The sequence below is a fragment of the Eutrema salsugineum genome, unplaced genomic scaffold, assembly GCF_000478725.1.
Source record: "Eutrema salsugineum unplaced genomic scaffold, Eutsalg1_0 scaffold_2, whole genome shotgun sequence".
Taxonomy (NCBI): Eukaryota; Viridiplantae; Streptophyta; class Magnoliopsida; order Brassicales; family Brassicaceae; genus Eutrema; species Eutrema salsugineum.
In genome coordinates this window covers 1,107,303-1,129,679 of record NW_006256829.1, presented here as the reverse complement: position 1 = coordinate 1,129,679, position 22,377 = coordinate 1,107,303, and the positions used below count along the sequence as shown (strand labels likewise).

The 22,377-nt window shown below is 37.3% G+C and overlaps 5 protein-coding genes across 5 annotated transcripts; 3 read left to right on the top strand and 2 right to left on the bottom strand.

The window, feature by feature from the left end:
* The first annotated feature begins 594 nt into the window (after nt 1–594).
* LOC18018728 (alpha carbonic anhydrase 3) lies at nt 595–2,374 on the top strand. The gene is made up of 7 exons (XM_006398811.2): nt 595–693; nt 957–1,180; nt 1,292–1,398; nt 1,475–1,577; nt 1,712–1,879; nt 1,966–2,019; nt 2,141–2,374. Exons 1-7 carry the CDS (start codon nt 633–635, stop codon nt 2,225–2,227), a joined length of 804 nt encoding a protein of 267 aa, XP_006398874.1. The 5' UTR covers nt 595–632; the 3' UTR covers nt 2,228–2,374.
* Nucleotides 2,375–2,415: 41 nt separating this feature from the next.
* On the bottom strand, nt 2,416–4,716 carry LOC18018727 (probable calcium-binding protein CML50). The gene is made up of 5 exons (XM_006398810.2): nt 3,825–4,716; nt 3,393–3,439; nt 3,136–3,311; nt 3,028–3,046; nt 2,416–2,700 (listed from the first exon to the last, which is right to left on the bottom strand). The coding sequence occupies exons 1-5, from the start codon at nt 4,552–4,554 to the stop codon at nt 2,596–2,598; spliced, it is 1,077 nt and encodes a 358-aa protein (XP_006398873.1). The 5' UTR covers nt 4,555–4,716; the 3' UTR covers nt 2,416–2,595.
* Nucleotides 4,717–5,512: 796 nt separating this feature from the next.
* LOC18018726 (UDP-URONIC ACID TRANSPORTER 1) lies at nt 5,513–7,723 on the top strand. Its single transcript, XM_006398809.2, has 4 exons — nt 5,513–6,108; nt 6,649–6,752; nt 6,980–7,208; nt 7,318–7,723. Exons 1-4 carry the CDS (start codon nt 5,656–5,658, stop codon nt 7,462–7,464), a joined length of 933 nt encoding a protein of 310 aa, XP_006398872.1. The 5' UTR covers nt 5,513–5,655; the 3' UTR covers nt 7,465–7,723.
* A 3,182-nt stretch (nt 7,724–10,905) lies between these two features.
* Nucleotides 10,906–12,167, top strand: LOC18018725 (transcription factor bHLH101). Its single transcript, XM_006398808.2, has 3 exons — nt 10,906–11,424; nt 11,576–11,944; nt 12,048–12,167. The coding sequence occupies exons 1-3, from the start codon at nt 11,050–11,052 to the stop codon at nt 12,120–12,122; spliced, it is 819 nt and encodes a 272-aa protein (XP_006398871.1). The 5' UTR covers nt 10,906–11,049; the 3' UTR covers nt 12,123–12,167.
* A 75-nt stretch (nt 12,168–12,242) lies between these two features.
* LOC18018724 (ferredoxin-dependent glutamate synthase 1, chloroplastic/mitochondrial) lies at nt 12,243–21,546 on the bottom strand. Its single transcript, XM_006398807.2, has 33 exons — nt 21,078–21,546; nt 20,575–20,887; nt 20,038–20,480; nt 19,813–19,944; nt 19,523–19,621; nt 19,154–19,224; nt 18,824–18,920; nt 18,380–18,472; nt 18,113–18,258; nt 17,865–18,024; nt 17,591–17,701; nt 17,263–17,478; nt 16,978–17,135; nt 16,746–16,875; nt 16,572–16,630; nt 16,362–16,467; nt 16,185–16,281; nt 15,979–16,094; nt 15,691–15,888; nt 15,487–15,597; nt 15,147–15,386; nt 14,963–15,061; nt 14,759–14,854; nt 14,478–14,675; nt 14,304–14,378; nt 14,091–14,219; nt 13,892–13,990; nt 13,668–13,810; nt 13,483–13,576; nt 13,149–13,387; nt 12,978–13,056; nt 12,796–12,879; nt 12,243–12,659 (listed from the first exon to the last, which is right to left on the bottom strand). Exons 1-33 carry the CDS (start codon nt 21,348–21,350, stop codon nt 12,498–12,500), a joined length of 4,866 nt encoding a protein of 1,621 aa, XP_006398870.1. The 5' UTR covers nt 21,351–21,546; the 3' UTR covers nt 12,243–12,497.
* Nucleotides 21,547–22,377: the final 831 nt, after the last annotated feature.

Here is a 22,377-nt window from a genome sequence, read left to right as displayed (position 1 = left end):
TTTTACGGACAAATGCTCCGAACATGATTATTAGGGTTCATAGGCTGTCATTTGTGTCGTGTTTTCTACTTCAGCTTCATCATTTTCAATGTAAAATCGTTTTTAGTGGTGTAAAGTGTCGGTTAGAATGTAATTATACATACCCTGAAGTCGCTAAATCTTAACATAGTTTACATAACCTAAAGATTACAAATCAAAGTGATATAAATCCAATAATTGTCCAAAAATGGGTCTGTAACATTTTCTAAAAAGTTTACTATTAAAAGCTTCTCTAAAAGAGAATTGTTCACTTTCTCTTGAATTAGTAAAAAAACTAAACAATTAATCACAACTCAGATAAAAATGCGGAGAAAATTTGACTTAAAGTTAGACCCCATTCTTTCAGTAATAAGGCTATTGAGAGAGAGGTAATAGAATCATCACCCAATTTAACCATTAAAAAAAAGAGAGGTCTATCACATATTAAAATAGAAACCGAGATTAATAATAGTTTTCAACCTTAGAATGAATTACTGATGTTTTTAGACAACCTCCCAAATTTGGCGACGATAAAATTCTATATAAGAGATAAAAGAAAAAAAATAAGGTAAGAATACAATTTTCTGAGAAGAAAAAGATTTAAAAAACAAAAGATGAAAACGATTATACTTTTTGTAACATTTCTTGCTCTTTCTTCTTCATCTCTAGCAGCCGGTAAATTTTCTTATCCTTGAACGTCATATGATTGTTACCATTTTGGATCCCACAAACAGATAGGAAAAAATATAGAACATGCATTAGCGATCGGATTCCTAACTGATACGATGATGTAAAACCGTTTAATAAATTCACGGTCCATCCTATGGTGATATCGTGTGTTAATTAATTAGAGTGTTTTGTATGATTTGATAAACCTTAATCAATGCAAAACTCTGAGAGTGATTATGACTCTTGCTTATTCTCCTCATCATTTGTAGATGAGACGGAGACAGAATTTCATTACAGAAAAGGAGAAGAAGCCGATCCCTCGAAATGGAGTACTATCAAGAAAGAATGGAGAATTTGCGGGACGGGGAAGAGGCAATCACCAATCGATCTTTCTCCAAAAATAGCTCGCGTAGTTCACAATTCTACAGAGCTTATTGAGACATATTACAAACCAGTAGTAGCTACTCTTCAGAACCGTGGATACGACATCATGGTAATTAATTACTAATATATTGAAGTGAAAAAATAAAACCTAGAATAAACTCTCTTCTTTTTTTTTTTTTTATTAGCCCGCAAGATTGATATGTTATTGTACATGTATCAGGTTTCATGGGAAGACGACGCAGGGAAGGTCGTGATCAATAAGACCGACTATAAATTGGTTCAAAGCCATTGGCACGCGCCTTCAGAGCATTTCCTTAATGGAGAAAGGTAAGTAAACAATTAAAACAAAAGATAGACAATAAGTTTACATTGGAGCTAATACGTGGATTTGTTTTTATTTAAGATTGGCCATGGAACTTCACATGGTACATAAAAGCAAAGAAGGACACTTAGCAGTTATCGGAGTTCTCTTTAGAGAAGGAAAACCGAATGCTTTCATTTCACGGGTAATTTTTTTATTTTTATTTTTTACCCGGCGCGGGTTTTAATTATGTATGTCATATGTTTATTTTTTTGTTTCGTTATTAAAACTCTCAGCTTATTAATTATTGGCTTGTGTGTTGTTAAAAATGTCTGACAGATAATGGACAAGATCAACTCGATCGCAGACATACAAGGTGGAAAGGCAAGCATAGGAAAAATAGATCCAAGAGAGTTCGGATGGGATCTTACAAAATTCTATGAATATAGTGGTTCGCTCACGACTCCTCCTTGCACGGAAGATGTTATTTGGACCATCATCAACAAGGTCTCTTGTATATCCAATAATTCCTAACCTTTAAATTATATTGTTATGAAATGTTTGTTTTGACTCAAATTTTGATCTAAATGCAGGTCGGGACTGTTTCACGTGAGCAGATTGTTTCTGTAGTGGATGCTCGTCGCGGGGTAAGAATAGATACACCCTCTCGCATAAAACATTTTTATTAAGAACAAATTTGAGCTTATCTTTTTTTTTTTTTTCATACATATAATAAATAATAAATACATGGTTTTGTTGATAATTTAGGGTTTTGAGGCGAACGCAAGACCGGCCCAACCGCTGTATAGACGTACGGTTTATCTAAATGAACAGTCCACTCCATCAGAACACTAAATTTGTCTACATTAGGACAAGGCAGCTCCTCCGAGCCCTGATTTCCATACAAGGAAAATTCGAAAAAATAACACTTTTTTCTTTTCTTTTTAGAACATATATAAATATACTTTTGATTAAAAGTCAGAAACAAAGCAATTGCGGATATATGTATTCTTTTCTTCTTTTCTATATGTATACCACCAATAAACAAAGATGTAATAATCAACCATAATATATGAGTTGTTTGATTCTTTTGTACCACAACAGCTTTACATTTCACATTTGTTTTAAACTCTGGAATTCAACTAGACTGGAAAAGCTCATTCAGACAGCAAAGAACATACACACAAAAAAACTGAAAATCTGTTATCGTTATAAGTAACCCCTTATGCGATGAGGAAGGGGAGGACGGTGAGCATGAAGGTTTCGTATGTGAAAGTAGCTGAGCCTGAGTATCCTGTGTCCTTCTCCTTGAACTTCTCTGTCAGTCCCTGAAATTTCCATCACCTTACAGAATCAAACTACTTACTTTTAAAGGTGAAAGTCGGATCACCAAACAATTTTGATCAGGCTGCTTGTCCTAAGGACGACAAATCACACAACACATGACTGAACTCATTGCTGTTTTTGAAACCCCAAACTTCAACCACATTTGACAAAATTAACAAACTTATAATAATGGACTTGGATAACAAGATTGAGTTCAACTCTCCCCAAGACTAATTTCCCAGAACTAAAAAGGTTCCAGTGACCTAAAAGCACTGAACTGATGATCTATGAGTTGTATGAGACAGCAGTAGAGTGAATGAATAACGTACCTTAACAGTGAGACAGCACCTGCATCATCAAGGAAAAGCAGAGATTCATAAGCAACGAGAAATAGAGCAAGAAGAATTAAACGAGAGAGTATGGAAGGAATAACGTACTCAATGAAATTGTCATATTCAATGGCCCTGTTCTTGCCTCCGCTTTTGTCAAACTTGGAAACCAGCAGATCCAAAATCACAGGAGGAACTGAAAACCCAAGACTCAAAAGCGCATCTCTCAGCTCATTTACATCTATTCTCCCGCTCCTGTCCTTATCAGACCTCTCAAAAATGGACTGAACCAAAAACCAAAACCCAACCACATGAGTGTGAAATTCAACTTCTCTTGCTATGCTACTAAATCAAATTCAACTTACTCTCCAGTTCTGAAGACTGTAGAAAAGTGCAGTAAACTCCTTAGGCCCTGCAACATGGAGGTTTCTTAATTCACTACAGGACAGCATATCAAAACCAGGCTAGCAAGAGATAAAAGAACGCAACTTGAATGATTATTTATGATCTCAACTAAAGGTAAGAAAATGAAATCAAGTTCCACACAGACTAGATAATAGAAACGGTGAGCACTCTTTTGCACGTAATTCAAGGGAGACTGGTTATACATAGAACTTTGATTATTTGACCAACATGCTAATAGAAAAATGCTGACTCTACGACCCAATTTTACTACTATGAAGAAGAAATTTTTGAGCTTTTACATCTTTCTAAGTGACAACAAGTCCAATCATTGTCGAAACTATAGGAAGTTTGGGTTAAAAAAAATCAAAGAATGTAGAAGAAAAAAAACTCACCGATTTTCATGGCATTGCTGTTGGTGAATAAATGCATAAGAAGATGAACAGTTCTTATGCTGAATCTCTGCTGATAAGAAGAGAGAGCTCCTTGAAGCTCCTTGTCGTCAATGAATCCACTACCGTCTTGATCCGCAGCCTGGAAGCAAGCCACTATGTTCGGATCCGTTCCCGGAGCAAAACCCGACGGAATCAGGGAAGCAAAAGGACTTCCATAAGAGGCCTGAGGAGGATAACCTCCGTATCCGCCGTGTCCCGACGACGCTGGACGAGTTGGAGCACCGTAATTCCCATATTCAGAAATCCCAGGCGGTGGAGTAGCTCCGTATCCTCCGTGCCCAGACGGCGTGGGACGAGGGGCAGCACCGTAATTTCCGTAATCTGAAGGCCCAGGCGGTGGAGGAGCTCCATAATCGCCGTAACCTCCGTAAGGTTTCTCCTTTGGCGGCTTATAGTCCCCTGGAGAAGGCGCGTACGGCGCGGAAGGAGGGGGTGCGCCGTAGGACTGCGATGATGAAGATTGAGGCTTTGGAGATCCGTACGGCGGCGCGGAAGAGGAAGGCGGCTTCGGTGCGCCGTAGGGTACAGCGTAAGGAGAGGAGGTCGATGAACCATACGGAGGATTGTTTCCGCCGGAGGAGTAAGGTGGCTGAGGTGGCGGCGGTTGATTTCCGCCGCCGTAACCGTAATTGTAACCGTAACCTTGGCTCGTCGGAGGGTAACCTGACATCGCTGAAACGTTTTACAGATTGAAAAAAATAAAAAGAAAAAACTTTTCAAAGAGATCGAAAGAAGAAGAAAAGTTTTGGGATGTGATTTTAGTTGACCATTTAGCTGTGTCAAATAGATGAGAATACTTTCAGGAATTTTGCCTCTGATTTCACACTATTTACACATTAATGCCATTTGGGAGTAGATCTATCTAACCGACATAAATATTGGAGGTCTTCGGTTTAGATACTAAGAGCATCCACAACAGGAATGCTTGCTTAGCCCAAAAAATAAATCTAAAATGAAAATAAATTGAAGAATCGCTGCTTAAATAAGACCAATAAGCATCGATACTTATAAGGCACGTGGAGTTTATTTATTGAACCGATAGAAAAGAAGCGATGTTTATTGGTGTTTGTTTTCTCTCTCTTCATTTTCTCTCTTTTCTTTTTCTTTTTCTTTATTTTTTTCTTTTTTTCTTCTTTCTTAAATTTAATATTATTTTATTGTTAAGCATTCTTAAATCGATGATAGCATTGCTGATGCTCTAAAATGAATCCAATTTGGACTAGTCCAAAACAAATTTAATGTAGCAATTTCTAATTTCACCTTGATTATCCAATGTATCTCTCTTCAAACTTTTTCTTCCCGCGGTACATGGGACTAATTCGGGTTTGAATATATTTACCACAATACAAGAAGCAAGAATTATAATAAATGTTATAAAATGGGGTATACATGAACATAATTATTTTCAAAAAGCATAATTTCACAAATCACAACCATAATGTAAATTTTTTTATTACAAACCGGTGATATATCGATTTCGAAAGTCTAATAATACTATTACTAAAAATATATCATGGTCTTAAATTATAACGTTCCAGAAATAAAACGTGACGAGCCAGAAAAAAAAAACAATAATTACACAAAAGGAAAAAGAAAAGGCTTGAGTTTTTCTTCATTTTCATCTGGGCTTTGTCCTTGCCGTTCCATGTTTGAAGTGAGGACCTGATTTCTCTCGTTGTCTCTCTCTCTCTCTCTCTCTCTCCCTTAGTCTCAACGAATCTCGATCTCGACGAGGAAGAAGAGGAAACCCAGATCAGTAAACACAAGAATAATGTCGTCGTCGTCGTCGAAGAAGCAGACACTGTTCATATCGACCCTTATCATCTCGTGGTATTCCTCGAACATCGGAGTTCTTCTCCTGAACAAGTTCCTCCTCTCCAATTACGGCTTCAAATTCCCGATTTTCCTCACAATGTGTCACATGTCCGCCTGCGCAATCCTCAGCTACATCTCCATCGTCTTCCTCAAGCTCGTGCCCCTCCAATCCCTCAAATCTCGCTCCCAATTCCTCAAGGTCTCGACTCTCAGCATCGTCTTCTGTGCCTCTGTCGTCGGCGGCAACATTTCCCTCCGTTACCTCCCCGTCTCTTTCAATCAAGCCGTCGGTGCTACCACGCCGTTTTTCACAGCTCTATTCGCTTACCTCATGACCCTTAAGCGAGAAGCTTGGGTTACCTATGGTGCTCTCGTCCCCGTCGTCGCTGGCGTCGTCATCGCCAGTGGGGTAAAGCTTTTTTTAGTCCTTCCTCTGTTTTCATTTCTCTTACCCAATAACAATGCCAATGTTTAGGCTGTTTGATTTTGGGTGATGCTTAGTGAAATGACCTTCCTAGATTTGAGTTTTGATCCTGGATTCATGGTTTTTTCTTACGTATTTTGAGGTAAATGAATGTGCTGTCCGAATTTGGATTCAGATGACTGATCCGTGTAGTAAGATGATTCATCGATGTCAATGTGAAAGGCCTAAACTTGGACAAAGAAAAAACTTCAAAATCGGGTCTTGAACTTTTGAGTCTTGTGTTATATCTAAAAAGCTTCAGCCTTTTATGGTTTAATCAGGTGTAGAATTTGCTAGAACATCGTTTTGGGATCTAACCTTTGTGCTCTCCTGCAAAGGTGATATCTTAGAAGTTTATCAAGTGGTTTTAATATCATATCCTTGCTTCCTTTTTTCTTGGGTTTGTGTCATTTCGAAGAGACGATCTCGGTGTTATTTTTGTGTGCTTATGATTGTTGATCTAAAGCACGAATTTTTATATTGCAGGGTGAGCCAGGATTTCACTGGTTTGGTTTCATTATGTGCATTAGTGCTACGGCGGCAAGAGCTTTTAAATCTGTTCTTCAAGGCATCTTACTTTCTTCAGAAGGGTAAATATTATACCCTACAGAACTTAGATTCTAACTTTAGTTAACTAATCAAGAAATCTCATAAATGGTTTGTTAGGTAGAATGTTGTAATACATCACTTTTTCAGGTTAACATTTTAACTCATGGAACTAAATTGTTACCAACCAACGATATTCATCTCCACAAACACCAACATCTTTATATATACAGTATACTAGATTCTGTTTTTTTTTTTGGTTCTCCTGCAGGGAAAAATTGAACTCGATGAATTTGATGTTGTATATGTCCCCAATAGCTGTCGTAGCTCTTCTTCCCGTCACGCTTGTCATGGAACCGGACGTGATCAGCGTGACCTTGACGCTTGCAAAACAACATCAGTACATGTGGATACTTCTTCTGGTTAACTCGGTAATGGCTTACTCAGCCAATCTGTTGAATTTTCTGGTTACCAAACACACTAGCGCCCTCACTCTCCAGGTTAACCTAATTGCATCTCCCTCTCTCTCAGTCTCCTTTTCTCACCCAAGAGCTCGATTCCTAAACATCTTAGAGATAACAAGGCTAACAATTTCAACTGATTGTGCAGGTTCTTGGAAATGCTAAAGGAGCAGTTGCAGTGGTGATTTCGATCTTGATCTTTCAAAACCCTGTTACGGTTATGGGGATTGGCGGCTACTCCATAACAGTCCTTGGGGTGGTTGCTTATGGAGAGACAAAACGCAGATTTAGATGAACATTCATTCAGTCACAACATATATAGCTTCCCTATGTTTGTTCCTTCTCCTATTCATCAAGACTCCTTAGGACCTTAATTTTGGGGGATGAGAATTTCTCAATAGTGATTTTTTGTAACTACTTTATACGCACCATATATATATAGTAATATGTTCGGACTATGCTAGATCTTATGGTGAGATGTCATTGTTGTTCTTTCCAAGACAACTCTCTCTGTTTCTGTCTATGATGAGATGGCATTTTGGTTATTTTGATTATGCAAGAATATTACTCCATTTTAGTTCTTTTTTTAATTAATAAGAATATTAATCCATCCTATGGTTATTATATTAAAATACTACAAACTTTTGGTGTTTGCGTTTTATTATAATTTTTGTGTTTTTAAGAAAAACATACAACATTTCTGTGTTTTTAATCAAAAATCATTTAAAACTGTGAAGGCAGCCAGGCGGGTACAAAATACAAAAGACTATATGTAATTTTCATTACATTTGCATTCACAATCACAATATATGTAAAAAGATTTTGGGTAAAAGATTTGTTTTTATGCAACCATTAATTTATTTTAAATGTACTATAATAATTGTTAACTCAAACATAATAAAACTGCGAATACTTGAAAGAGTTTTAGTAAGTCCCAACAGCATTTTTCATATAAACCACTATAGTCGGATAAACAAATGGACGGCTTAACAACAATAGTAGCAAAACTATAGTTTCCATTTACTTTTGATGCATAGGAATATATTTTCTGGCTTGTCGCAGACGTGCTAACCATCATCAATTTAACATTCTTTTTTTTTTTTTGCCAAAAGGTTAAATAACATTCTTTTGTCTTCTACTTTCTTTTTAGGGGAAGATGGTTGTACAGTATTTATTTTATTCTTTTGTCAACTGGTATTGTAGTTTTTTAATAACTTTTTTACAAGAAAATCATGACTGATTTGAAAGAAATTAAATCAAATAATGTTGAAAAAGTAGAGAAAAATAAATAAAGAAATCATAAATCAATTCTAATATAAATTTTATCAGCAATTTAAATGGGAAAATTCTTTTCATAACATTGTTTATGTTCTTGCATATGTGAAGCAACATAATAGAAGTAAAAAAAAACAATGTCTCTTAGCTGAAATAATTATTTTTTATTTATTTTTGGAATCATTAGTTATTAAAATGTCAACGTAGGCGAGACCATTAGTAGGTCAAGCCTTTATTATATGCGAAATTTGTATTATTGTTTTCTTAATTCAGTTGTAGACATTCATTTTAGGGTTTTTTTGTAACCAACAGCTTAGCCTCTTAGGGTTGGAAAACAATACCTAAAATACCAAAAAGTAATAATCTACGTTTTGATTTTTTTTTTCACGTAGCACGATATATTTTCTCACTAATTTAACCGCTAACTCAACCTTACTAATTTAGTCTAAGAAACTCAAACTTATTGATAAAAATAAGAAAATTAAATAGTAAACAGAAAGAAACTTGTTTTTCTTTTGGAAGATTAAGTTAAAAGAGAACATTTTACTGTTTATATTCTCGAAATACATTTACTAATTTCCATAAGAATTCAGAACTTTAAAAATTTGTAAAAAGAAGAGATAAGTAAAGATAAATAATTTTTTAAGATCGGGCGTGAGAGGAAGTGGCCGCTGATGTGTACATGAAGCTGTGGTTCATTGGAACGACCTCACAGCTGACACGTGCCCTTGACCAAATAGCGCGTGCGTTTTACCCTCTTTCCTCTTTCTTGTTTTTTTTTTCACTTGTGACTTGTGTGTGTGAACATTTTACATCGAGTGGGATCTTCTTATTTTACTTTGAATTTGTGTGTTCAAGGAATAAATAAAACATAAACAGGGTATGTATATAATGTACCTATAACCGTGTTGGGTCTAGGGTTAACTGGTAAAAAGTTCTTTCAACTATGGCATATAAGAAAATCTCCGTTTTAACTTTTAACGATGAGTGTAAAACTAATCTCCTGGAATATTTAATATTATAGCTAATTTGGACTAAACAGACTTTAACCTAATTTTCTTTTTGCTTTCGTCTCCTTAATTTCTCTTTTTATAAATTTTCATTTTTTAAAACTCGTCTATAGGGAATAGAAATCCGATAAACCCTAACATGAAGATCAATAATACAAAATATAAAACCATAAGCTTATGTATATAGTTAAAATGGGATTAGAATACAACTAAACTGGCATAATATTCTCATATGTATATAGTAGTTTTTTAAAAGAAAGAAAGTGATGACACAAAAAATGATAAAACGTCACTGATTATATCATTCGAAATTTGGTAGTGTCATTACGTCTAGGTTTCTAACTTTTCTTTTGTTAATTCATTATTTATAACTTTCTAGTAATGAAAGGAAAACTACAGCAATGTTTTAGTTTATATGGATCTGAATAATAAATACTTAAGATGGTTAAATCAAATTAAGATCATATCCAACCCTAGTGCAAATTTCATTGAAAAATAGAGTTTGGAGCAAGATTCTTTCCAATCCTACTCCAAATCTCACTCCAAAATGAAGTAAAAAATGGAGTTACTCCATATATAGAGCAAAAAATAGAGAAACTCTATTTTTTTAGTTATAATTCTATTTTGGAGTAAAAATGAATCTTACATTAGAGTAAAATACAACTCCATTTTGGAGTTACTCCAAAAAAGATAAAAATATAAAGTCATACATTGGAGATGCTCTAACAAAAAATTACACTAATACCAGAAAACATACAAATATGAGATTAATAAAAATAATTTATTTATTAGAAGTAAAAGAAAATATGATAATGTGATGGATGGATGGCAGTTTGAGGGTATCTGCGTTTGATCCTTTCATTTATAAGTTAATATATATGTATATATATATATATGAAATCTAGAAGAAATTTCATATGATGCCATGTATGCATACATGTATGAATATGTTAAGTGAAAAGGATCAAATGCAGATACCCTAAAACTGCCTGCGTTCACATTTCAGAATATAACTGATCGATGAAAAAGTGGATGATGTAATGATAACATTTTTTTAGGTTGGTTAATAGAAAATTTTATCATTTAACAGTTTTTAGGTTGGTTAATAGAAAATTTTATTATTTATTTATAGATAGCTTTAAAAGTTCTAACTTTACTTAATTAAAAAATAACCAATTTAATTAATCTATGAATCTAAATTTAAATTAATATAGTCTTGAAGGAAACCTCGATCATCGAGTTTGTTGTAATTATTGAGGGAAGAATAGGATATAGATAATGTTGTACGAAAAGCCCGTGCCCTACTCGTTCTGGCACGAGACTGCGTGTGGAGTGTAAGACGACACTTAAAAAAGCTTAAAGAAACTTCCATAGAACATGGAGCTATAAAAACTAACTACTTGGAGATACAACTAGCTACATATGTAGATTCCATCTCAAATTCGGTCTTATCATCTTCCCCCTTCTTCTTCATCATCATCATCATCATCAAAGTCTCTCTCTCTCCCTCTCTCATCTACTTTCTCTCTCTAGTTATTCTTTTTGTTTTTTCTAAGATCTCTCTAGTTATTCTTCTGATTATTGAGAGGACAATAATGTATGCCTTAGCACCATTGTTTCCAAATAAGCAACAAGAATGGTGTCCTGCTTCAACAATGGAGTATCCATGGCTGTCTCAAGCTGATTCCTTCTCTCCTACTTTGCATCTTCCTTCTTTCCTTTATCCTTCTTTGGATCAATCAGATGATTCCAAGAGCTATAGTATCAATCATCATCATCATATGAGTCTTAGTCATAGCTATGGTACTAATAGTAACAGTAACAATGGTCAAGAGAAGGAAGAAGAAGAAGATCGAGGAACGGTTTTTGAGAAGAAACTGAATCACAATGCAAGCGAACGCGACCGCCGTAGAAAGCTAAACGCCTTATACTCTTCACTTCGTGCCCTCTTGCCTCCTTCTGACCAAAAGGTTTGTGATTGAAAGAAACTGTTTCTAATTAACTTCTAAAAAATCCATCAATTAAGATTAGGTTTTGTAATCTTGCAATGGAATTTATAATATACTATAAATAGATTCACACCAAAGAAAACCCTTTTTGATTTGTGATTATTTTATGCAGAGGAAGCTGAGCATTCCAATGACGGTATCAGGTGTGGTTAAGTATATACCAGAGCAGAAGCAAGAGCTTCAACGTTTGTCTAGGAGGAAAGAAGAGCTCCTGAAGAGAATCTCCAGAAAAACAGCGACTTTGAATCATCAGCAAGAACAGCTGGGAAATAGAGCAAAGATGGACTCGATAGATTCTTCCTCCCAAACGTTCGCAGCAAATTGGATCACCGACACAGAGATAGCTGTCCAGATTGCTACATCAAAATGGGCATCTATCTCTGACATGTTGCTTAGGTTGGAACAAAACGGGCTTGATGTCATAAGCGTTTCTTCTTCGGTTTCTTCCACTGCAAGGATCTTCTACACTCTGCATCTTCAGGTACTTGTCGAAAGAGAACTAAAGGCGTTCTTTTTTACTTTAAACTCAGAAAGTTAAGAGAATCTAAAAGCTAATCTCTTTTTCGTTTTTGTTCTTTGTGCAGATGAGAGGAGATTGCAAAGTGAGATTGGAGGAACTCGATGGTATGCTTTTCTTCGGATTACGTCAATCATATTGAGAGATGAGAGTTTCAAGAAGTGAATCTTGGTAGTTACTGTTAGACTTATATCAGATTTTAGAACTGTACTCTTCTGTAACATTTTCTTCTTATTATTATTTTTTGTTGTTAAATTGATGATTATTTGAATCTGGAAACTTTATTCAATAAAGAGTATATGGAATTTATGTAAATATCATGGCAGTTGAATGCAGTTATTTAACTGAATAACTGTACAGTTATAGCAATCATGGTACTGTAAAGATCACTGGACAATCAGAATATATGTCCCACACATTGATCAAGTGATTCTCGATTTGCCCCTCCATAGTCCACCATTGATGTACCAATCCTTCTGTTTCCAACTGAAAAATGCTTGGATGATGATGATGATCTCTATGCCGACTGAAATGTGACTTCACCGGTGGCTGTTCTTACATAAGAAGCAGAAGCTTCAGGAGTGTCTTCCTCGCTCGGTGGAACTAGTTGCCAGAACATAGGTAGATACTTGTCCCACTCCTTCAGAATCGCTTCACCTTTGCTGCTTCCAGTTTTTTCCTATATTGAACAAAAGACTGTTTTATATATGATGCCATCAAAGACAAGTCACTCTTCTTAAAACCAGGAGCCATGAAAGAGACTGATGATAAAATGACATCTTTTAGAGAAGAGATTTTTTTTTCTTTTGACTTACGACATGGGCTTCGATTAAGCTCTTAAGCTGCAATTCCCCTGCAGGTGCAGTTACTCTCTGGATCTTCACTATCTCTCGGTTAATCTGTAACAAAGTTAGTTCAGAAAAATGTAAAGACAAATGTAGAAAGAAAGAATCTCAATTTCACCATAAATAAGGAAAATGGATACAAAGAAAGTAACCTTGGGAAGAAGAGTGTCGTCTTCATCAAGAAGATAAGCTAACCCTCCCGTCATACCTGCAGCAACGTTTCTTCCCACTCTGTTTCAATAGAAAACAATTTCATATATTAGTTTAGAGAGTATATCCGAAAATCACATCCAACGGTCTTGAATGATTGCAGTTTTGCTCACTTTCCAAGCACGACGACACAGCCACCAGTCATGTACTCACAGCAATGGTCCCCAGTGCCTTCCACTACTGCTTCAGCGAGTGAGTTTCTCACTGCAAATCTCTCTCCAGCTTTGCCTCTCGCGAATATCTGACCGCCTGTTGCACCATACAAGCAAGTGTTCCCAACTATGGTTGCTTCCTCGGGCACAAACCCGATTTTGTCCACAGGAGTTACTACTACTTCACCACCAGCCATTCCCTTTCAAAAAGGTCAAACCATTTTTCAAATTTCCATAACAAGAGACTATTTGATGCAAAAGCTGGTTTCTATGCATATGGATTGCTCATTTTTACCTTTCCTACGTAGTCATTTGCCTCTCCTATGAGCCGGATATTCATACCGGGAATCAAGAAGCACGCAAAGGACTGTCCTGCGCTCCCAAGGAAGCTGCAGATTAGAAAAGAGTAAAAGCTTGTTTTAGCTATCACCTGGATTGAAACATTTTCCATTTAAAGCTTTTTTAGAATTTCTTTCTCACGTTAGATTCACTTGTCCGGCAAAACCAGTGTCTCCATACTTCTTTGCGATGACCCCAGCAACACGACCACAAGCCGCACGGTCTATGTTGCATATTTTAACGGTTTTATCAACCACTTTTTCGTTCTCTATCGCATCCATCACCTGGAAATGTTAATAATATTATTAGCAACTAAAGTCGGCAGAACCGGGTGAAGAAAGAGCAGTGAAAGACTTCTGTGTTACCAATGGATCTTCAAGAATCTCGTCATCGAGAACAGGTCCATTTGAATGAACATCCTGCTTCCTGATTTCAGTACTGCTCATTGAAGGTAGTCCAGCAGACTGAAAAAAGTGAGAAAAGAAAAGGAAACAGAGGATTTAGAACAACTGATATAAATTAGAATTTTTATTTCATGTAGGAGAAATAGAGTCAGTCATATACCGAAAGAAGATAACTAAGATCGAGATGCTGAGTTTTCACTAGCGAAATGTCTCGTGGTCTCAGTAACTCTGTTCGTCCAATGATGTCATCTAACTTGCTGTATCCTAACTCTGCTAAGATACCTCTCACCTGCCGAGAAAAGATTCTCCAGTTCAGATGAGATTAAAGACAGGACAAGTCTCTTAGTGATTGAGATAGTACGAACTGGCTAACCTCTTCTGCTACATATAAGAAGAAATTGACAAGATCACCAGGCACACCAGGGAATCTAGCACGCAATTCTTCTCTCTGAGAGCATTTAGAGTGGTGACAAGCGTTAGTGAACTCTCAAGAGAAGATGAACAAGAAGCCCCCCAAGAAAAATTCACGAGTTCTTTTCGAGTTTACCTGACTTGCCACACCCACTGGGCAATTATTAGTGTGGCAAATACGAGCCATAACACAGCCAGTAGCAATCATTGCCAAAGAACCAAATCCGTATTCATCAGCACCCATAGCTGCGGCCATTAGGACATCAACGCCACTCTTTAAGCCTCCATCAACTCTTAAAATGACTCTTTCTCTGAGCCCATTTTCGATAAGAGTCTGCAAAAGAGGATAAAGCAAGTAGAAGAAATGAGTTTCTATTAAGAGAATTAGTATCATCATATGGTAGCCAGAAGGTTTACTTGGTGAGTTTCTGTTAGTCCAAGTTCCCACGGCCCACCAGCATGTTTAATGGAGCTAATTGGACTAGCACCGGTTCCACCATCATGCCCTGATATCTGAGGATCATATGAAAAGGAACAATGAAACTTCTTGGCTGATGTATAACAAAAAGGTGCAAGAACATGGGAGCCACAAGAGGAAATGCTTTATTTCCAAGTTGATACCTGGATAATATCAGCGTTACCCTTTGCAACTCCAGAAGCAACTGTTCCGATTCCAGCTTCTGCGACCAGCTTGACTGATACTTTTGCATTTGGATTAATCTGTATATTCAGTTGGAAATTATATCATATGGAAATTCCTTCTGTTTGGCTCAACTGATTATTGAGTTGTGAAAAGATTGATAACCTGATGTAGATCATAGATCAGCTGAGCAAGATCCTCTATCGAGTAAATGTCGTGGTGAGGAGGTGGGGATATAAGAGGAACACCAGGTTTAGAACTTCTTAGCCTTGCGATATACGCACTCACTTTCTTTCCAGGAAGCTGACCACCTTCTCCAGGCTTGGCACCTTGTGCAACTTTGATTTCTAATTGATCTGCATTGACCAAGAATGTTGGTGTGACTCCAAAACGTCCTGAAGCAACCTGTGAGAATAAAAATGCATTCGATGAAGGTTTCTATAACACAATTGTGAGTAATACAACAGAGTTCTGTGATAAACACAGAGAAGCATTCGATTATGACCTGCTTGATAGCACTCGTTGCAATGTCACCGTTTTGAAGACCTTTGAGATGTGGTAATGTTGGTGAATATCCATCAACCACATCTGTGAGATGCTTCCAGCGGATAGGATCCTAGAGAGGGAAACGGAAAAAAAAAACAGGGCATTAGATTTTTAATTTCCTTACTCAAAGGTGTGACATCTGAAAGAGAAAATGGATATTTACCTCTCCACCTTCTCCAGAGTTTGATTTCCCACCGATTCTATTCATGGCAATAGCAATTGCTTCGTGAGTTTCTCTTGAAATAGCACCAAGTGACATTCCACCAGTACAAAATCTCTGAACAATAGAAACGGCTGGTTCGACTTTTCCCACTGGAATCGGTGCACGATCACTCTTGAACTCAAGGAGATCTCGGAGGACCTAAAGAAAGAGAGACAGAGTCCCAAGTGTTCAGAAATAAGTGAACTAAATTACTGAAGAAGGCTTGCGAAAGAGCAGTTAGATACTCACATTAACCGGTCGGTTAGCGAGATGTTGTTGATAGACCGCATAGGCAGTTTCACTCTTTTCACGGACAGCCTTGTGGAGCAACTTTGACATCTCTGGGTTGTTTGAATGATACTCCCCTAACATAACAAACATAACAAGACTTGTGTAAATGCATAGAACATATTGATTGAAAAGTTGAGGGCTCTTCTTAAAAGTAATATTTTTACCTCCAGGTCTAAATTGAATAAACCCAAAATTTTCTAATCGCTTAGTTGTATCCTCAGAAAAGGCCTTAACCCAGAAAGACAATGTCTCCCTAGCCAACTGAAAGAAGATAGCATTTTCTTATAAGCAATATGGATGTGATCAGGATTGATGGAAAATAAATGTGATGTATTACTCACCTCATCAAAGGTGAGTCCACTGATTTTCGACACACTTCCAGTGAATGCAAAATCAACAACCTCCTTCCCCAAACCATATATCTCAAATATCTGAGCACCGCAATAACTGAAAAAAGAAAAAGCTAAAGTTAGAAGTTGTAGAAATGTACATAACATAAGCGAAAGAAAAGAAAATATTAGAGGGAGAGATCCAGGAAGAATAATAGAAACCTTGAGAGCAATGAGATGCCCATCTTAGACAAAATTTTAAGAAGCCCCGCATTAACCGCCTGCAAGATAAGCGATATAGAAATCAGAATCCTTTATAATGTTTGGGCAGTTCAATCTCTCCCTAAAGTCAACTACTTGTGAAACATCTTAAGTAAGGTGTACTGAAATCCTCACCTTAGTGTAATTCTTCTGAGCCTGCTCAATGGTTACAGTGGGAATCTTCCCGTTACGCATTAAGGCCACAGTTTTGTTACTTAAGCGCCATTGTCTACATGTCTCCAGTGCCAAGTATGGGCATACAGCACTGTGGGAAAGTTTCACAAAACATACGTATCAATGAAATGGATGTAACTAATAGTTCAGCTTGAAAAAACTAGAAAATGTAGAACAAACCAAAGAGACCAACCTTGCACCGTATCCAATCAAACAAGCAAAGTGATGCGTGCTGAAGCACTGGGCGGTATCAGCAACAATGGAAGCAGACATCCGCAAGCCGTTCTGTATAAGATGTTGATGGACGGCTCCAACAGCTAACATTATCGGAATCGCAGGACGGGTCGGTTCCTGAAAGAGCCAAATTACCAGAGAGTTTTAGATTAGCAGAAAAAGGTGTTTCAGCTCAGAAGGTTCATCAAGCTTCAAGAAAGGCGAGAAAATATTGATAATGATTCCGAAATTATATGACATTTACCAGATTATCAGATCGGTCTGAAAGAATGAGCAGCTGAGAGCCACTTCGGACAGCATCATCAGCTGCTTCACAAAGATAATACAGAGCCTTTTGCAAGGAACCTTCAACTCCTTTTCTTATATCGAAAAATGTGGAAAGAACCTTGGGTTTCAAGTAAGGATCCTTCATTAACTCCTCAATCCCTCCTTCATTTAACACAGGGTTTGACAGAATAACCTGGTTCATGAAAAACAAAGCCATACATAAACAGATAGTCTGTGAACTAAATGGGAGAAAAGGGTGGGTACTCTTGACCCTAAACAGAGGGGATGTAAGCAAGAGTCAAAACCTGCGAGGCATTCTCAGGCCCAAGCTCCAATATATTTCCACGTTTTCCAATATTTACTTCAAGAGACATAACCAAGCCTTCCCTAAGGGGATCAATGGCAGGGTTTGTAACCTGAAACCAGGACATGCGCTTTAGTTAAGGATCGACATTTGAAAAATATGTTGGAAACAGAGCTATGACAAAGGTATAACTCCAGTCAGAAATGGGGCAACTTTCAAGATTTATACTAACACGAAATGAATGCGATACATAAATTACTATGACATGAATTTACCTGCGCAAATCTTTGCTTAAAATAATCGTAAAGCATGTGTGGCCTTTGAGACAATCCTGCCAGCGGAATATCATCGCCCATGCAGAAGGTTGGTTCCTTTCCTTGGGAAGCCATAGACTCAATAACCATTTGCACATCCTCACTTGAATAACCGAACGCCCTGATAAGATGTGGTTTGTTAGTATAACCTTCCGGATGAAAAACAAGAGGCATATCTAAACCAAAGAGGAAAGTTCATGAATATTTACTGCTGAGTTCTTAGAATTTCTTCATTTTCCATGATAGTTGAAGATTTGAAATTCACAGGCTTCAAGAATCGGAGGTTTTCTTTAATCCACTTTCCATATGGATTAAATGAAGATATTCTCTTCTTGACCTCTGTATTCTCATATACCTGTGAGTTGGAAGAGTTATGAGTCAGCTAAGTTATATCTCGGGTGGTGCTATCAATAAAGAAACTGTAAGAATCTGTTCAAAAAGAGTAACCAAGATTTTTGGACTGCCCATCTACCAACCTGGCCATTCACTAAGTCAACAGCAATCATCATTCCAGGTCCTAGACGGCCTTTCATGGTGACTTTCGCCTCATCAACTGGTACTACTCCGACCTAAACAAGACAAGCACATGATAAGTATGTCAGTGCGTAATATGTTGAGAACTTAGGAAAACAAGGTTGTCAAAATCAGAAAGATAATTTTTTTTGAAATGCAATACATTCTGCGAGCTTCTCTCTAAACAGCCTGAAAGATATAAGTTTTTTCCCAAAGAACAAACTTGATGATACTCCATCCATCAGCTATGAATCAAATCTGACCTACTAAACTGCATATAAGTTGCTATTAAGATGAATAGGCTTGTCTTACTTCTTGTAAAACCAGTGAATCTGGTGGTAGAGTGACTTGGGACATCATGATCAATCAAAAAGGTACTTCTATGGATTAATGGACAGATGAAATACCTCGGATGCAACATAGACGACATTGTCACTTGTCCGCCAATACCGAGCAGGACGAAGCCCGTTGCGATCAAGACAAGCCCCAACTGTTTTTCCATCACTAGGTGACGAATTCAAGTAGCAAGTGTCAGATAAACCTGAGGAGAAGCCGAAAAAAAGAATGGAGAAACGACGGGGAATAGAAGCCTGAGCTCAGACACAACAGGCAGACAACAAGAAAATTGTCTGTGACTCGACCCGAAGATGATATGAAAAGTCCCTTTACTAATTTCAGAAAATTGAAAAACTGATCTAGTAAGAAGGAAAAGTACGGTCAGTCCTTATAAGATCTACCTGAACAAAAGTAATGCAGGACCATCCCAAGCCTCCATTTGTCCTTTGTAGTAGTCATAAAAATCTACAACCTGCAGTCACCAAAAAAAAAAAAATCCATCTCATGAAGAGCTAATAGAGCTATGCAGGGATGTAAAACAAACGTTAGAGAGTATTTCAATCATCACCAAGCCAAAAAACAGACATATATAACACCAATAACAACTTCTCTCTGAAAAGCAAATTCATGAGTTTTCCAGTTGCCAGGAAAGATCATGAGAAAAATTAACCCAAGCAAGCAATGGATTCTTGAAGAACAAATCGCAAAGAAGACAAAGGTATCACATATCAAAATAAGTGTAGAAGAAGAATATTGATGATCAAAATTACCTCAGGATATTTGATAGATAAGGTTGGATGATTTTTGTATGCCTCAGGGACAAGAATCATTAGAGCTTCCTCTGGAGTTCGGCCACTTCTTATTAATATCTGCAGGATATCGAAATCAGCAGCGAGTTAAGATAAAAAGTGTATTACCTAATAATACTATGACATGTAAAACATTTTGATTTATGATTCTATTAACAAGTGGTTTAGAACATGTAAAACATTTTGATTTATGATTCTATTAACAAGTGGTTTAGAACATATACATTACACAAGAAGCCAAGACCACTTACTTCTGCAGCACTATCAAGGTTGGCAGAGTCTGAACCCCTGGGATTACCGAATGGGCGAATTTCATTTTCACGGCCATTCCAAACAGAAGACTTCAAAGAAGCTTCTCGAGACTGCATCCAATTTAAATTCCCCTGCACAATTCAACAGAGAATCTTCTTGAGCTTAGAGAGTTCGTTTTAAAGTTACAATGATGAGTGATAACAAACGTCTAGAAAGACTGGAACCTGTATGGTATTGATCTCCCCGTTATGTCCAAGAAACCTCATTGGTTGAGCAAGAGGCCACCTGGGACTAGTGTTTGTGCTGTACCTCCGATGATAAATAGCAAAGGGAGAGGTATAAAGCTCATTCTGAAGGTCTAGATAAAACAATCCAAGAACTGCGGATCGAAGCATGCCCTTGTACACTATGGTTTGGTTGGAGAGTGAGCAGAAATAGAGCTCACTTCCCCAACTCTCAGTAGCCACTGCCCTCTCGATCAATTTCCGGCAGATGTAGAGTTCCCTCTCAATGTCATCCGTACTGTCTTCCTTTGCGATTTTCACAAACACTTGCTGTATGTTAGGCATTGTCTCTTTAGCGTTTCTACCAACTACAGGAGCATTCACAGGAACTTCCCTCCACCCAAGAACTTGTAATCCTTCCTTCTCAAATATGTTTTCAATAACTAGAAGAAAAAAAAGAAGAAGAAATTACATACTGATCGATCCGTATTGCTTCAGTCTACTGCAGCAAAAAATAATTTGTGATTTAGGAGTCACCTTGTTTAGCTTCTTGCATAAAGGTCTCCTCTTGTGGAAGAAAGATCATTCCAACACCAGTGTGCAACTTATCAAAGGGAGAAAGGCCCTGTTCCTTGGCCCAGACGTTAAAGAAATCCCAGGGAATGGAAGACATAAGACCAGAGCCATCACCAGAATCATTGTCTGCTCCGCAGCCTCCTCGATGCTCCATGCACCCGAGAGCGATAAGAGCATCCTTGACCACTCCATGTGAAGGAATGTTATCTAAGTTGGCTATAAACCCAACTCCACAAGCTCCTCTCTCTGACAATATCTCCTCCAAATTCGCAACCTGCTTAAGATTGTTCATTGATCAAACCTTAGAAAAAAGTATCATTGAAAGCTACAACGAAACCCAAAAATCATTGACTTGCTTTTACATAAAAAGTTTTCATTTTCAGAACCCAAAAGAGCGTGAAATTGCACGTTGGGTGTTCGGGGAAATATCTCAGTGAAAAGGCTAAAGAAGCGAAGAAACCGACCTGAGGTTTTAAAAAGGAGGGAGAAGGTAGATCTTTGTCAGATACGCCATTAACGCGTTCGAGGTCGAGAACGGCACGAACAGAGGATAGTCGAGACAGAGAAGAAGCGCGTGAGTTAGAGGAAGAATCTCCACGAAGTCTGCGTCTGGTTCTCTTGGACTTACAGTAGAGTCCAACGAAATCTACGAAGAAGAAGTTCTTGTCTGAAGAAAGAACAGAGCTTGGTGTTGTGGAGAGAATCTTAGGAACAGGGGAAAGAGATTTCATCGCCATTGAAAGGAAAAATGAGAGGCGTGTGTGGAAAATAAGATAAATGGGTTTAACATTAAAACCATAAAAATAAAATTAAAAATAAGATAAATGGGGAATAAAAGGAAAGAAAATAAGAAGACGAAGAGGAAGAAGAGGAAGATAACAGATGAGTGATGAGAGCTTACTTGAGCCTCTTCTTCTCTCTCTCTGTCTTTCTTTTTCCTTTTTCTCTCTCTTTCTCTATCTCTCTGTTTCGTATTTATTCGTTATACAAAATCGCTTTTGGAAAAAGTGTCTGGTTACAAGAATCACTAGGGCTATTTTGGGGATTTATTATATGACAGTTGTTAGTAAGTGCACAACATGGAATTTTCTTTTGAATTTTCCGGTTTATTATATGACAGTTGTTAGTAAGTGCACAACAAGAAAAAACCAATGTTTTGAGTGGTAACGGTCGGGAATCTGGGACCGCCATTTTAGAACTCGGTAGCTTTAACCGGTTCGAGACGGCAAATTTGGTCATTAACCGGATTGAGACATAAAATATCGGATAACTAATTCTGATTTTTGGTAGTCGCGAGATGGTGACTACTCCTAAACCGTGATTTTTTTCGCATAAGAATATAAAAAGGCATTTACACATAACTCAGATTGTTCAACATTGTGTAGGAATACATACTAACTTTGATCAGTACGTTTTTCAGTGGACAGTTTTGACTTTGTAAATGTATGATTTTGGAATAGATTCCCATTGTTTATTTTTTGTCAATTTTTTCATAAATGTTTGACACTAATAGGAGATCTATGTATCTATCTATTTAAAAATATGTGAATTTACGAAAAGACACGTAATAAGGTATGGGTTAAGGTGTATGTGTATGTGGCTGAAATGGACTTGAGCTCTTAAAGAAGCCTTTGGGATATGAAATGACCTTAAAGTTGTTCTAAAAGGCACCTTCTCTCTCTCTCTCTCTCTCTCTTTATCAATATTCCCGTTGCCTAGCTCTCATTTTTGATAAGATAAGAGCTACAGCTTATCTTCAGTTGG